Raw genomic sequence first — 16208 nt, forward strand, 5'->3', positions numbered from 1 at the left:
CGTGATATCCGTTCCACAACACGTCGACATCCTCCCTAGTTGTCTTCGTCGGGTGTAGACCGCAGTTTTCATTGCTGGGTGTTTTGCCTGTAACCAGACCGTGAACGGGACACGCAGTACCTTGCTCTAGCGATGTTTTCCGGCGCCATCAATGAATAAGACAAGACAGTATCGCTGAAATTTAAAATGGACCGAAAAATCGTAATGTGATAAACAAAGAGAACGTCGTAAGGACTGTGACGTACAGCGTTAACGCCTTGGTAGGCACTTATCTACAACTTACTGTTTGGTTTGTTTCCAAACAGCTGGCAACGAAGTATGCGCTCTAAATCTGACGAAAACAAGTGGGTAAATCCAACCCCGACCCATCCCGGCCTGCTCAAAAATAATGTCCTCACCTCGCTACTCTGCACCATGCTTCTTCGTTTTATACGTAACTAACTTCTCGTACCTTTTAAAACATCCGGTCTAATTTTCTGCACTGGCACCTCTTTTGGCATGTTAGTTCGACTCTACCGCTTGCTCAGGGAGCTCTGCAGATAGTGTGGTTAGGTTTCCTGACAAAGCGGCGCGGTCTACTTACCCTCAGCACAGATGTTTTACAGTGGAGACGCCGGGAAGTGGGATGAAAGTGTTCTAAAGAGACAGAGCCAAGAGCCCGGGCCGCGTGCTACAGAAATAGTGCCCAGATAATCGGCTAGATTGTTTTCTCGCTACTACTTATTTACGAAAGGAGTGGAAAAGGGAAGGGATTAGCCGCAAATAACTTAGCGTCTATTGCAACTGAGAGACTCTGCAGCGGCGGAAAAACATTGTTGTGTACGATTGTTTCGTTAAGAAACATGAAACATATTCTTTCTGTTGTAACAGAATTGTACCGTCCGCATTCTCTGCACTGCAGTGTTTTTTTTTTTCTTTTTTTTTCCGGAGCTTGCCTCTCTATCCAGATACTTATGCAACAGCACAGAAGTGTAAATTTTCACAATTACTGTAACAGATATGATACTTCCGCGAGTACGAAATCAAAGAATGAAAAAAATATTCACAAAAATGAGGCTTTTCACATATACAAGACTGGCCGCTGTAAACTAAGCCCTTGTTTTTTTCTGTCTTCAAGAACACCGGAAGTGTGTGATGTAGTCAACTTGTAAATTGTAAAAGTACCGAAACCATCGTCTTATTAATTTTTTTCGTCACATATTTGATCACATTTGTAGAAACATGTTTAATTTTATAAAACTGTGTGTGTGTGGGTGGGTGTGGGAGGTGGTAGGGAAGGCATACGCCTTCACGTTGTTCGTGTGATAGTTATAACAGTGCGTACTTTTAAAGCGATGGTACTGTACGCTGAGAGCGTTACGTTTCGCACCATGGTGGATCTAGCCATTTATTTCGAAAGTTCTGCCACACTATTCAGAACAAGTATATGTAGTGAGCAGCGTTTCGAGAACTCGTAGTTACGCCCTCGCCACGCCAGATGCGAACTTTTTCGCTTATTTATACTCTGAGGTGAAGGTTTTTCGGACTGAAGTAAACTAGAGCATAGGGATTAGTTTTGACATTGCCGCGAGTGCGAGTGCGAATTCATCGACGCCGCATTAATCGTATTCCCTCTCCCCCTTCGCCTTTGATTGCTGCGCATTGAAGCACTGCTTCGAATTTTACGTGCTTTTATTATTGTCACAGTGAATTGATCAGGTACTGAGGCTCTGCATTCCTGTTTGGAAGGAGAGTGGGATATCGAGTCAGTTTTTGCGCCATATAATTATGTCGCTCAGTCACTTAAAGCTTAAACAAGCTACAGCAAAACTCTTAGTATACTCAGTGTTTACTTTTGTTCCCCCTGTAGCGACAAGCTTTCTTGTTACTTTTTGCCTTGAATTATTTTAGGCGCTACAATAGTTTTCATGTACTTCAGAAATCTTTCCTTCTCGTCTGTAAGGTTCGTGAACTCATCAAAAGCCTGTTGCCAAAAGCTTCTACCATTTTAGCAAACGCAGATATGGTTATACCATTTCCTGAAAAAAGTGTTATTACCAGTAGAGTTATCGTGTTGCCCTTGGTATGTATTACGAGCAAAACAGAAGAATTTAAGCACCCTAGTGACGTTGTGTGTGGCCGATTGTATGTTGCACTTTGTGAGAGCTAGACAGCGTGCTACTACTTACCATCGAGTTGCGGTTTGCTGCGGTCGTTGGTGACCACCCTCTTGAGCTTGACTCCGCTCTGGATCTCCTTCAGCAATTGGTTGTGCACTGTGTCCTTCTCTGACTCGTACATGAACTGCGAACACAACAGTAGCATTTCAGATTTCGCCCTTTTACAGCCAACAATCGATCAGTCTCCACACAGTATTACTGTTGGCACTCGACAACATCTGCCCGATTTCTGCGTGGGATACCAGAGTTTAATATCTTGCTTCTATTCTCAGGATACACGCATTGTATGACCATGAAATTGTGACCAGATTGTGAACCTATAAAAGGATACAGCGACCTTATTGCATTGTTGGTATTGTTCGCTTGTGATCTTAAACAATAACTTGTAGAATTCAGTTGCTGATTGCTAAAAGGTCGCAAGGCCTTTCAAAATGTTGCCTCTATCTCGCAAGCTGCCGCAGCTGGGGGTTACTCGTGAACTGCCGTAGTTAAAGGTGTAGGAAGACTGGCAGATATAACAAACGGTAGTTTGAATGACGAAAAGGATGGTCTTAGAGAGCGCAGAATTCCACAACAGGATACCTGTCAACAGAAGTAGCACCTGAAACAGCTGTTCATTCATTACCGCTATAGTCAACTCAAAAATATGTCATTGATCACTGTGTGCCGTGTTTCCAAAATGGGGCTATTCTAGTAGATGTCTACTTCCCGGTCGCGCCCAATGAGAGTTACGGGAGGTGCTGGAAAAGTTTTCAGAATGGAATAGAAAGAAACGACTTGCGTCGGAGAAACTTTTCTATTTTTCAAGGTAGTGTCCGTACACAATAAGGCACTTTATCCATCTGTGTTCCAATGCCTTGATCCCATTTCAAAAATTAGTTCCTCAGGTCTGCAAAGGACATGTCAACATCGGCTTTCAGTTCTTCGTTTGAAGAGAATCTGCGTCCATCGAGGAAAATTTTGAGCTCGGGGAGGAGACGGAAGTCTCACGAAGCCAAATCAGGCGAATAAGGTGGGTGAGCAAACAGTTCGTATCTTAGCGGCGTAGTTAACATTTTTTGGCATGGGAGCGACACTTGTGTGTGGGCGGGCATGAACCCAAGTTTCATTTGTGATCAAAAAACGAATGCAAAAAATCTTTTTCGTTGTTCTGAAAACGGTCAAACATTGTTCGGACATTTCCATTGTGATACAATTCTGATCCTGCCTTAAGAGTCACAGCACCCATCTAGCAGATATTTTCTCATATCCAATTACTCTATTAAAATGTGGTGTGCCCATGCAGAAGATACCCCTAAGCTTTAAAATTTGTCGCACTTTCAGTCGACGATCCTCCATGAGAATTTAATGCACTTCCGCTATAACTTCTGGGGCAGTGGCATGTCTTAGCCAACGAAAATGTGGAGCATCATATTAGCTGTCCCGACCAATTTAAATTTGTTTATCCACTTAGTAACAAGTGAATATGAAGGAGCAGAGTCTCCAGTGTGTTCTGAAAATCAGCGTGAAATTTCCTTTGCTTCCATATATTTCTGTACAAAGTACTTAGTCATTGCTCGAATCTCGATTTTTTCCATCTCCACAAGCGCAGGTTGCCCAGAGCACTGAGGCGTCACGTTATTACTCATAAGGGATGACCTATTATTACCCCGGACCTTCGTAGCGCTAGCACTGACTGGTGATTCCGCGAACTGTTCGAATTACTGTCATGATAAGCGACTCCGTCGCTCCAATCAGCATTCCAACTGGAAAATGTAGAGTGGTCTAAAACATCAGATTGAATTCTTCTGCATAGTTGGGCACGTACGTTTGCCATAGGAACGAACGTCTACCTAGATTCTGAAGTGATTTCTTCTGTGCAGTGTATCGAGTCTACATTGTTGCATGTTTTCAACGCTACGGAATGTTTCAACACTGATTGGTACCTACCCATTGGAAGCTATTGACACTGTGTCGCTTTTCATAATAACTGGTCCAAGTAGTCATCACATCTCAGTTCTGGTTTAGTAATTGTGGTAGTTACTGGAACAGTGCGTTCATTTTATACAGCTCCATCTCTTGCTCTAGCATCGTGCTTGGCCGCAATACAATAATTGTACTTAAATGTAATGAAAAGAGCGCAACATTAGTCGCTGGTGTGTGAATTTTAGTCTGGTAGTTATAGTTTAGTAATTACACAGTGTATGTCACCTCTGTTACAAACCCTGTGTTACATGACTCGTGAAAAAAGTAAGGAAGATAAGGATTTAACATCCCTTAGACGATGAGAATATTAAAAACGAAGTAAAAGCTTGGGTAAATGAAGCACAGGGATGAAAATCAACCATACCCACGTAAGAAAAGCTATCCAGGAGTTCGCCGTAATCGATTAAGGAAAAGCACGGAGTACTTGTATCAGGATGGCTGTTTGCGGTTCCGGTTATCCTGAATGTCTCAACCCCTGGATCGCGATATTCTAGGCCACATCTGGTCAGTGTACTGGCCATTGGACACGTCGGCCCCAGTAGGATACAACCTGCCGTGTAAATAGGCCAATACGCATGAGTACTGCCCCTATGGAGTACAGGTTCCAGGTAATCGAAGACATGCTCGTACGTCAGTAGTGCAACACGGACAAGAGTGGACGGGACTTGAGGAGTCGTAGGTTCGTCGTATTCTCGTGGAGGGGGGGGGGGGGGGGGGGACTGGGACTGGTACTTGTTGCAGGTCGTCGCTCACCTTGTCCTTGACCTTGATCTTGGGGATGAGCGGGCTGCTCCGGTCGTTGCATTGGACGTGCCGCAGGCGCCTGCCCTGCTCGATGTCCTTCATCATGGCGCCCCAGTCGGGCCGCTTCCGGGGCCGGCTGCGGAGGGCTTCCAGCTTGGCGGCTTTCTCTGGGGGCAGTGGCTGGGTCGGCGGCTCTGCAACAGCCGGTAGGTTCTGTACACTGGGTGGTGACTGGCGGTGGGTGTCCGCGGCCGGCCCGGCTGGCGACGAGACGCTCGGGCGGACCGCCAAATGCAAGTAGTTCTGCGACTCGGGAAATGGGCGGGGCGGCACTGTGAGCAGCGGGCAGGCGCGAGCATCGCGTCGCTCTAGTAATGAATTGTCCCTGCTGCGGGCCACCTCGGCGAGCAATGTCAACAGGGAAACGAGTGTATTGAAACGAAAACATTTTTTGACGGGGAAACGCGCATTATCTCGTCGGCCGAACTTTCTCGAGTGACCGAATACGTGAGATTTGAATCGCTAATAACGGCTAGACTAGTAAAGCACGAACACTCAGTCAACGGACAGGTCTTGTATGCACGTGTTTCTCGCACAGTATTTGTTTTGCCTGTGACGTCGTCGTACTAGTGTAGGCGCATGCGCGTGATTGTTACAGATTAGCTTTGTGTAAAATTATAAACAGGCGTCACTTGGAAAGACGTTTAGGTAGGGCATTGATTCCGGTGTCATTGTGATGAGCTTGAGAATCACTAATAGGACGCACAGTGACAGAATAAAATATTCGTGACACTACAAAATATTCACCGGAATATTAGTGAAAATCGGTGTTAAATAGAAAATTACAAAATAAATAAAGATGTCTTAAGAATGCTCGAAACTACAAAAAACGCAAGTCGGAGGAAAATTTGCGTCGAAAGGAATCCAGAAAACCCAAAATGTGCAGTGCCCAGCAAATGCGAGAGCCACAAAAGCGTCGAAAAAGTTGTGACAAAATCGCGCAAAGCGGTTACGTGGCTGGCCCATTGAGCATACACTATTATTACACCCTGTGTAACCATTTTATTAAAAAGACTGATAGTTAGCTACGTATTTTTACTGTGAAATTGGGCCCCACGCTTGACTAACAAGGAGAGCTAGTCCCCTTCGATTTTCTTCACACTTACATGATTTGAAACTTAGAGCTCTGGCACCATTTTCCTAAAGCAACACGACACAATTTTCAGAATAACTCGATAAAATCATCTTTGGAGGTCAGAAAATTTCCGAGCGCTGTTAAATATAAAACATTTGCTATCATTTAATGTAATCGCCAGCAGCTGAGTGTGTAGCGTACAAGTTTCCTAACTGTAATGTCGATGGTTCGAACCTCGCAGGGTAACAACTTTTGTTTAAGTTCCGTATTTATTATCAAATGGAAAAGTAGAGTAACAAGTATGAATCACAATTTTTAATTAAAATCATACTTTTTATTTTTAATTACTGGTCATACAAATTAAAGCGTGATGCAGACATGTGAAATGCCATATTGTTAAATAAAAGAAATACATACATCGGTGATACTGTTCGGTTATTAGAAACAAAAAAAAAACGTACGTCGTGTTCTGTTTGGTGTTTCCTATTTTTGAACTAAATGTTCGTTAATTATGAATTCTCGCATTTTCATGCGATTAGTAAGGCGTCATTTTTATTAAAAAGCTTGTCTCAGTGGCCATATATCAACAAACACTTCAATTTGTTACCAAGTATGGAATTGAAATAAATTTTTTTGAAAAGTTGCTACTATCAGATTTTAAATTACCGTCATTAATATTACGAACTTCTACGCTAAGGATTCAACTACTGTCGATTATTTTAATCAATTTTAAATACATTTGTGCCTTTCATTTTGCATACAGCAACAAAAAAGCATATTTTTAAAATAACGCTAGACGATAACAGCTGCCATTGTAAATTACGTAAGGGGCGATCGAAAGGTTTCCGTTTGAGGGCGTTGCTGCAGCGTGTATGTAACCCAGCGCGACTACCATGCGGGTATGTAAGCACCGACATGTAGACAGGAGGTTAATGTAACCTTCAAACGGAAACTTGTTGATCGCTCCTTACACGTAAGCCAGAGGACTGAAACAACAGGAAACGCTAAGAAAAGTGGTTAGCAACTTTAGTAAATGAACTGTTATTTCGGTATTAATCAATCAAATGGCTCTGAGCACTATGGGACTCAACTGCTGAGGTCATTAGTCCCCTAGAACTTAGAACTAGTTAAACCTAACTAACCTAAGGACATCACAAACATCCATGCCCGAGGCAGGATTCGAACCTGCTACCGTAGCGGTCTTGCGGTTCCAGACTGCAGCGCCTTCAACCGCACGGCCACTTCGGCCGGTTATTAAACAATCAGCAAAATTTATTAAATTTTTTCATTCGAGAAGTATACATGTTATGTGGCGAAATAAAGATTTCCACTGAGAAGAACAAGTCCTGGCTAATTTGTGGCTCTCTGCAGTCTCGCAGGTCGGGATGGTCCCCAAGGAAGTTCCACCTTGACATAGATTACTTTTGTTCTACTCTGCTTCTTAATCCAGGGGGTTTCTCAATTTTCCAATCCAGATTTTGGCCAGATGATAGGGCTCCTTTAGGGCGGACCACGCATGCTTTATGATGTGTTGAGCGTAGCTCGCCATAGATGGAGACTAGATGAATTACATATGATATCTAAAGGATTTGTACTGCTCAGGAAGTTTTCTCTGGATCCCAGTTTCTGTGTAGGTGGTGATGTTCGTACGAGGGGTGGGTCTTTGTTATATAATTGCGTCGTACGGCTTTGTTGGATTAGTGTCCGATCACTGAGCAATCCTAAGTCAAAAAGTTGTCTAAGATCCATTCACAACCAATCATGACGTGACGGAACCTTGACCAGCCCGTAACTCCTCGTCTCATATTGACGTTGATTCGCACACAACCTTGCCGTGACAGTGCTATGATGCTATGTTGCAGTTGATGTCTGAGCATTCGGCAAAAGTGGTGTTGAACATTTTGCAAATTCAGAGAATGCTGCAGAAAAGTATCCTGATAGACACTGGTACTCGGTTTCCATGCGATATTGTAGTTGAAGAATATACGATGAAACCTTATGTAGCAGTTTTAGATAATTGGATGCATCACTTTAGCTGGCGTTTTGAATCGTTCCAAAGCTCATCAGAAAACACTTTCGATATTACGATTCGACGATTTAGACTTGGCATTAGGAGGATTCAGGATTTTCCAGAGCAGTAGATTCGATATATTTAACCAATTGCTTCCTGCGTAGCGTCATTAAAAATGCGATACAAATACGGTGAGTTACGTTACACCGCCAGTGGAGTTTATGAGTGGGGATGACACAGTACAAAAACTGGATTTGCAAAGAGGAATGCAGTGACTGATGCCTTTCCCTCAAGAAACGTATTCACTGAATACTTACGTTCTGACAACCTGTTGATGAATTGCCTAGACATAAGAAAGTGTAAATTAGGAATACGCAGCGTGCAGCAGATGAACAACGTTTAAAAAAAAAAAAAAGCTTATATCTATAATCTGATTTCATAAGATGCTGCTATTAAAAACCGATAAATATTAATTTCGTACCATTTATCTTCATTTTCACTCGAATTTCACACTAGATGGAATTCTGAAGTTCGCGTACGTGTACTTTGGACTGGACAGATCATGTAGCGTGGGATACTTGTCACTGACTCGATAAGCTTTGTTGCTGTTCGTTTTTCTGTTATTAAATAAAACGACAAACTGGAAAAATGAAAAAAAGGAAAACATCAACACTCATGCTGCGCGCCCGTGAAAGATAATCACATTACGGAGACGACGACAACATTGTCTGCAATAAATACGACGATTACAGAGCACCGAAGGCGACAGTATTGTTGGCCTCGCCGGGCGAGAGCGAATATTGTCAAGTCACAGTCTGACAAGAATATTTCTTACTTGCCTAGAAGATGCATGTGCTAGACACGGCACTGTCACGTCACGAGTGTGTTTGTGAACCGACCCTTATTTCCGTATAGGAATTCCTTGCATTAGTTTTGTACCGTAATGTGTCATACCAGATGTAAACATTCATGATCCTAAATTTACCGTATTTTGGCATAGGAACTAACGGTCAGAGATGAATCTGCAGACGTTACAGGATTATGAATGAGTAATGCGTGTGAGACTCATCTGTAAAGTGCTTATGCTTTATAACAACCCCCTGTCGTGTTGATGTTGGTGGCGCAACCGTAAAAAACAAACTATCATCTGTGATGTGCACTCAGTAGGGTCGTGGTTGTGCATCGCCAGGGAGAAGTTTCAACAATGAGCTTCCGTCAACGTGCTGTGAAATAAGTGCAGATAGCGTCGGAGTTGCAATTGCGTCCCTATCATAAACTGCGTGTGATAGCAATGGGTGTCAATTGATTTTAAAACCAAAATTCAGTTTCGTGTTATAAATATGTTGTAATGCACTCAATGAGACTAGCTGTAGTGACATTGAATAGTTGCAATAAGCTTTTTTTATGATGCAGGAGCGTGAAGTATATTCTTAGATTATTCATTTAATACTGGTTCTTGAAAATTTGTAAGTAGGCTTTTGCGGGATAATTTCTGCTTGTTTTCAAGAGTCAGCCGATATTCAAACAAACCCGTGACTATTCGCGCCGCTCTTTGTATACATTCAGTATTCCCTGTAAGTCCTATTTAGTACGAGTTTAACACACTTCAGTAATTTTCTAAAATGGGGCACGCAAGTAATTTTTAAAGTTTTCTCTGTAGACAACCCCCCGCCCCTTTTCCCAGTGTGCTTTCAACTCTTTTTTTTTTAGTACATTTTTGGCCAAAATGGTAGTTGTCTTTCCGTGTTGCAAGTCCGTCTGTCATGCTATAACTTTTTCCCTTCTGTCTATCAATTGGGGGGTCTTCTTGGTGCCGACCATGCTTGGATTTGGTTTACAATTTTGAACATGTGTGTTTTTTCTCTTCCGACACTGTATACAACTTTCCGTTCTTAACTACGTGGTCTACATTGTTGCGTTTTACCTACCACTTCTCTTCCATATTTTACAGAAGTGCAGATCATGTGGGAGAGTTCGCCCTTTATAGTGTACACTCCACCTTTTGTACCTTTCTTTCTTTGCACTCTTCCATTCTGGCAAAAGTAAAACACCCAACGCCCAACAAGGTACTCATCCCATGGTGGAGAGGAGTCATCAAGTTCCTGCATGGTGGTAGCACCCCGACCACACGGAGATCGCACTATTGGTGCCTGAGCTGGGAACTCCCCATGTACGACAAGGAGTAAGTGCCCATCATGGCTGGGCACAGGAACTCCGGACAATGGTTAAACGACCAGGTAGTCGTTGCTGTGACCCAAGGGACACTCATCGGGTGAGCCCGTGTTCCAAGTGGATGGCACCAAGGCGAATGACTCGCAAATGAAATTAATTAAACTTTCTTCTGCTGGTGACCCTAGCCCCAGCAATCTCTTCTGAAGAGAGGTATGACCCAAAAACGCTTCCTTTCCCTGCTGCACTGTAGGAAGAACGTAAGGCTAAGAGACAAGGTGATAAATACAATACTTAGTTTGTTCTACGACTGACAGGGATGACCACAAAGCCATTATTCGTTATTGAATACTTTGAGGACGGGTTTGGGAGAAGTCGCGTTCGCTGCTTGCCTGTGACAAGCTGGGTGACATTCCTGTGTTTATCATCCTCCAGTAGCAGTGTAAAGCCGCGCGGGATTAGCCGAGCGGTCTTAGGCGCTGTAGTCGTGGACTGTGCAGCTGGTCCCGGCGGAGGTTTGAGTCCTCCCTCGGGCATGGGTGTGTGTGTTTGTCCTTAGGATAATTTAGGTTAAGTAGTGTGTAAGCTTAGGGACTGATGACCGTAGCAGTTAAGTCCCATAAGATTTCACACACATTTGAACATTTTTACCAGTGTAAGGTATCATCTCCCACAATGACCTCCTTTTACAGACCAGTGATGAGTTAGTGTCAGTGGGGTGTGCATTTTGTCCATCGTATCCAGCAGAGACAAAACGACAACTGTTAATACTGAGGCCCTCATATTGACCTTTGAATCCAACCAATTACCTGAAAAGGTCAATGTAATGGTGTATCAATCCGATGTAATACTTCTGTTATTATAGGTTATCTGCCTTGAGCTGACTGCAATGTACTCGTAATTAAAAAGAATTACACCAGACGCGTTTCGTTTTTACACACAAAAAAAGTTTTGCATCACCTCGGTTACGAGAGTTCCAGAACCTGTACAGATAACTGGAACAGAGATCAACATAAACCTCATTTCCGCCCTTTTTATTGCTCATCAAAACCACACATTGCTTGTTGTACCACCACACAGCGAGACTCTCAGAGGTGGTGGTCTAGATTGCTGTATGTACCGGTACCTCTAATACCCAATAGCACGTCCTCTTGCATGGATGCTTGCCTGTATTCGTTGTGGCATACTATCCTCAAGCTCATCAAGGCACTGTTGGTCCAGATTGTCCCACTCCTCAACGGCGATTTAGCGTAGATCCCTCAGAGTGGTTGGTGGGTCACGCCGTCGATAAACAGCCCTTTTCAATCTATCCCAGCCATGTTCGATAGGGTTCATGTCTGGAGAACATGCTGGCCATTCTAGTCGAGCGATGTCGTTATCCAGAAGGAAGTCATTCACAAGATGTGCACGATGGGGACGCCAATTGTTGTCCATGAAGACGAATATCTCGCCAAAATGCCGCTGACACTGTTGCACTATCGGTCGGAGGATGGCATTCACGTATCGTACAGCCGTTACGGCGCGTTCCATGACCACCAGCGTCGTACGTCGGCCCCACATAATGCCACCCCAAAACAGCAGGGAACGTCCACCTTGCTGCACTCGCTGGACAGTGTGTCTAAGGCATTCAGCCAGACCGGGTTGCCTCCAAACACGTCTCCGATGATTGTCTGGTTGAAGGCCGTGCGACACTCATTGGTGAAGAGAACATGATGCCAATTCTCAGCAGTCCATTCGGCATGTTGTTGGGCCCATCTGTACCGCGTTGTATGGTGTCGTGGTTGCAAAGATGGACCTCGCCATGGACGTCAGGAGGAAGTTGCACATCACGCAGCCTATTGCGCACAGTTTGAGACGTAACACGACGACCTGTGGCTGCACGAAAAGCATTATTCAACATGGTGGCGTTGCTGTCAGGGTCCCTCAGAACCACAATCCTTAGGTAGCGGTCATCCACTGCAGTAGTAGCCCTTGGGCGGCCTGAACGAGGCATGTCATCGACAGTTCCTGTTTCTCTGTGTCCTCCATGTCTGAACAACATCGCTTTGGTTCACTCAGAGACGCCTGGACACTTCCCTTGTTGAGAGTCGTACAACAGAGTAACAATGCGGATGCGATCGAACCGCGTTATTGACCGTCTAGACATGGTTGAACTGTAGACAACACGAACCGTGTACCTCCTTCCTGGTGGAATGACTGGAACTGATCGACTGTCAGACCCCCTGTGTTTAATAGGCGCTGCTCATGCATGGTTGTTTACATCTTTGGGCGGGCTTAGTGAATCTCCGAACAGTCAAAGGTACTGTGTCTGTGATACAGTATCCACAGTCAACGTCTGTCTTCAGGAGTCCTGTGAACTGGCGTAATGCAAAACTTTTTTTGACGGGTGTATTTATAAAGCATCTAATGTGGTATTCTGTGAATTGGATACACACGTTTGTACATTTATTTTTTGGTTCTTTTAGGTTAAAAACAGCGCTTTCTTTGTGAAGTTGGTCTGCAAGCTACTTGCTGTGTTACTTTACACAGTCTGCACCTTCCCCTCTTGCTAGCAGTGGTTGGTGTCGACAGATTTCATTTCATACCTGCAGCATGCGGCATTTTGCGTAGTTTCTTTCGACGCATGATTTATAATTGACTTTCTTAACTGTTTTTCATTCATCACTGCCACAGTGTTTATGCCTATTCGTTTGTTTTCGTTCACGTTGTGAGTGTGGCCAACCTATGAAATGATTTTGTGTGTGTGTGTGTGTGTGTGTGTGTGTGTGTGTGTGTGTGTGTGTGTGTGTGTGTGAGCAAATAGACATAAACACTGTGGCAGTGATGAATGAAAAACAGTTAAGAAAGTCAATTATAAATAGTGCAGCACAGGAAAAACGCAAAATGCCGAAGACTGCAGATATGAAATGAAGCCTGTCGACACCAACCACTGCTGGCAAGAGGGGAAGATGCAGACTATGTAAAGGAACACCGTAAGTACCTTGCAGACCAAATTCACAAAGAAAACCCTTTTTTTAACCTAAAAGAACCAAAAAACTAATGTACAAACGTGTGTATCCAATTTACAGAATACCACAGAAGATGCTTTGTAAATAAAAGCGAAACGAATCTGGTGTAATTCTTTTTCATTACATCGCAGTCAGCTCAAGACAGATAATCTATAACAACAGATGTTGACAGCTTCTGCGGGAGATGGCCACACAAACAAATGTATGATGTGATACTGTGTGTACCCCCCCCCCCTGCCCCCCTCCCTTTTGGTGCTTGAAATGCATGATATTTGGGCAGATGTGTTTGTGTTGCACAGCCAATCCTGTTTGCAGGGATTTTGGACATCAGTTGCATATGAACGTTCCTTGTGCCCCTCCCATATCTGTGTCAACTACAGGAAGCACCGATCTCCCTATTCACCATATTACACAGTTTTCCAGATCAAAAAGAGAATTCAAGAGACTTGATCAACACATGTATTAGGAGGCCAAGAAGAATGTTTGCATACAGTATGCATGATAATGCATTTGCTATGTTTACAGCATTGTTATCCTCTCTAGCGACAGTACCCTTGCCCTTCGTACTTTCTATATCGGGCCTGAGAGGACTTGACTACATATACTCTGCCATTGGATAGGGGCCTTCCTCATACTGTTTCCTCCACAGCCACGGGGAACGTCGATCCCAAACCCCCAGCTGGAGAAGCAACATCCCCCTCCAGTATACGTCGGCAGGAAGGGGTCCCACGGGATGCTCCCTTCCCAGGATTCTACTGATCTGTAACCCAAGGATCTGTAATGAATACCAGCCGGTGGTTGAAGGAGCCACAGGTTGCTGGTTGTAAGAGCTTCATGTTCCTCCTCATATCTGTGAAACTAGGGCAGACAGGCCCTTGTGGACTTAAAAATCAACCAAGGAGAAGAGGGACAAAAAGAAGACCTCCAACATGATAGAGGTTCTAGTGGTCCTCATACCACCCAACACTGCTTGTTCCGACTGTGTAGCCAAAACGGAATTCCTGGAGGTCCCTGTGACACCAGATTCCCCCCCCCCTCCCCCCCTGCACACACACACACACACACACACACACAACCTGCTTCAGAATTGATGTGTATTGATGCCGTATCCTCATGATCAGTGATACGAGGTGGCCCTAGTTCATGACCTACGTCTTTGGTCCCTTCATCCCCCCACAAGATACTGATAGCGTGATTCTCCGGTGGAACTGCAGCGTTTTTTTCCATGGCCTGGTTGAGCCACTACGTATCTTTCGTGTTTCCCCTGCTTTCTGCATTGCTGTCCGGGAAACTTGATCCCCAAACATTGTGCACCCCTACCCTCCACAGCTATTGGGCTGTTTTAAGAATCTAGGTGACTGTGACTGACTGACTGACTGACTGAGCATTGAGGAGACTTTGCATATATGTCCTGGACTCTTGTCTGCAGTGAACAAGTGACACACGAAACTGTTTTGGAGGCTGTGGCTGTTTGTGTGAGGAGGTATCTCGATTTTACCATCTGTAATGTGTATCTCCCTCCCGATGGCAAAATGCATCACAATACGTTGTCTATACGGATTTCTTAGCTGCCCCCAACCCTCCTCCATTTTGGGTAACTTTAGTGCACACAAACCTTTGTGGGCTACAACTACGACCACTGGCCGTGGAAAAGCTATTGAAATGTTGCTCGCAGACCTTGATCTTCAGTGTGGCATCCTAACAGTGCCGACTGGGATGCCTTTGCCTCCGTTATTGCCTCAAGCACCTCCCCATATGGTGGTACTGATGCAGCTGTCTAGATTACATCTGCTGCTATTCTATCACTAGTAGACTTAAGGATCCCCTGTTCCTCAGGAGCCGCCCGTCAGAAGACTGTGCGATGGTGGATTTCCAAAGTGTTCTGGCTGTGTCCAGGTCTGTCACTCTTTGCAGGTTTGGGCAAAGTTGTGATGCTTGTATGGAAATCACTCCCTCAAAACTGTATGGGGTGTCTCCCTGAATGGTGTGGTATCTACGCTGATCCAGGTGCTGTCACCAGCGTCCAGTTTTTAGCCACCAAGACATGTCATGCATTTCTATCGCCTTTGTACTGCCCATCCGCAACCAGAACTTTCTATCGCCATCTTCGCCAACATGTTGGTTACACCTTAATACTATTGCTGTCTAGCTGGGGCATAGGCTGCTTCATGCTTTTGCGGCTGTACAAAGCTCTGATCATCTCACATCTAGAGTTTGCTCTGCATTGTGCTTTAGCCTCTGTGTCTTATCAGATTGCATTTCGTGTCTTCAAACAGCATGCTGAGCGATTTATCTTAACTTTCATTACATATCACCTGTAGCCATAGAATGCTTTGTTCATTGGATGGGAATTCCTCAGTGCCCTAGCCCTTCACCCTGACACATCTCCAGGATCAGACCGCATCCACAGCCAAATGTTCAACTGTCTCTGGTGCAAAGGTGAGTTCCCATTTCAATGGCAAGAAAGCGTGATTATCAGAGTGCTGAAACCGGTAAACATTTCCTTAAGATGGACATCTGTCACCCTATTAGCATTACTAATGCTCGCTGCCAGTTGCTAGAATGTATGGTAAGCCAATGGTTGTGTTAGTACGTTGAGCCGTGGGGTCTTTTGTCTCTGTCCCAGGCCGATTTTCCTCAAGGCCGTTCTATTGCTGATTGTGTGGTTTCTGTAAAATCTGCTACCCAGTCAGCTTTTGCCCATCATCGAAACCTTATTGCTGTCTTCTTCGACTTGCAAAAAGTTTATGACAACACATGGCATCATCACATCCATGTTACCTTATATGTGTGGAGCCTCTGGGCCCCACTCTCGATTTTTGTCTAAAACTTCTTGTCGTTCTACATTTTCCTTGTTCATGTTTGTGCTTCCCACAGTACTCCCCATATGCCAGAGAATGGGGTTCCACAGGATTTTGTATTGAATGTGACCGTTTTTCAAGTAGTTATCAACGTCTGGCCGCAACTGAGAGGTTCACAGTGTCACGCTTCCTGTATGTTGACGATTTATTGCGTTT

General features: G+C 44.4%; 1 protein-coding gene across 2 annotated transcripts in view; it reads right to left on the bottom strand.

The window, feature by feature from the left end:
• Window positions 1-16208, bottom strand: part of LOC124711586 (bromodomain-containing protein 4-like) — a 222290-nt gene that overhangs the window by 32090 nt on the left and 173992 nt on the right. For both annotated transcript variants that reach the window (XM_047241734.1, XM_047241735.1), the window contains exons 5-6: window positions 4878-5062; window positions 2169-2283 (exon numbers count right to left, since the gene is read on the bottom strand). In XM_047241734.1, coding sequence (XP_047097690.1) covers window positions 2169-2283; window positions 4878-5062 — 300 coding nt within the window. The remainder of the gene's footprint in view (window positions 1-2168; window positions 2284-4877; window positions 5063-16208) is intronic.

This window comes from Schistocerca piceifrons, chromosome 8 (genome assembly GCF_021461385.2).
Source record: "Schistocerca piceifrons isolate TAMUIC-IGC-003096 chromosome 8, iqSchPice1.1, whole genome shotgun sequence".
Taxonomy (NCBI): domain Eukaryota; kingdom Metazoa; phylum Arthropoda; class Insecta; order Orthoptera; family Acrididae; genus Schistocerca; species Schistocerca piceifrons.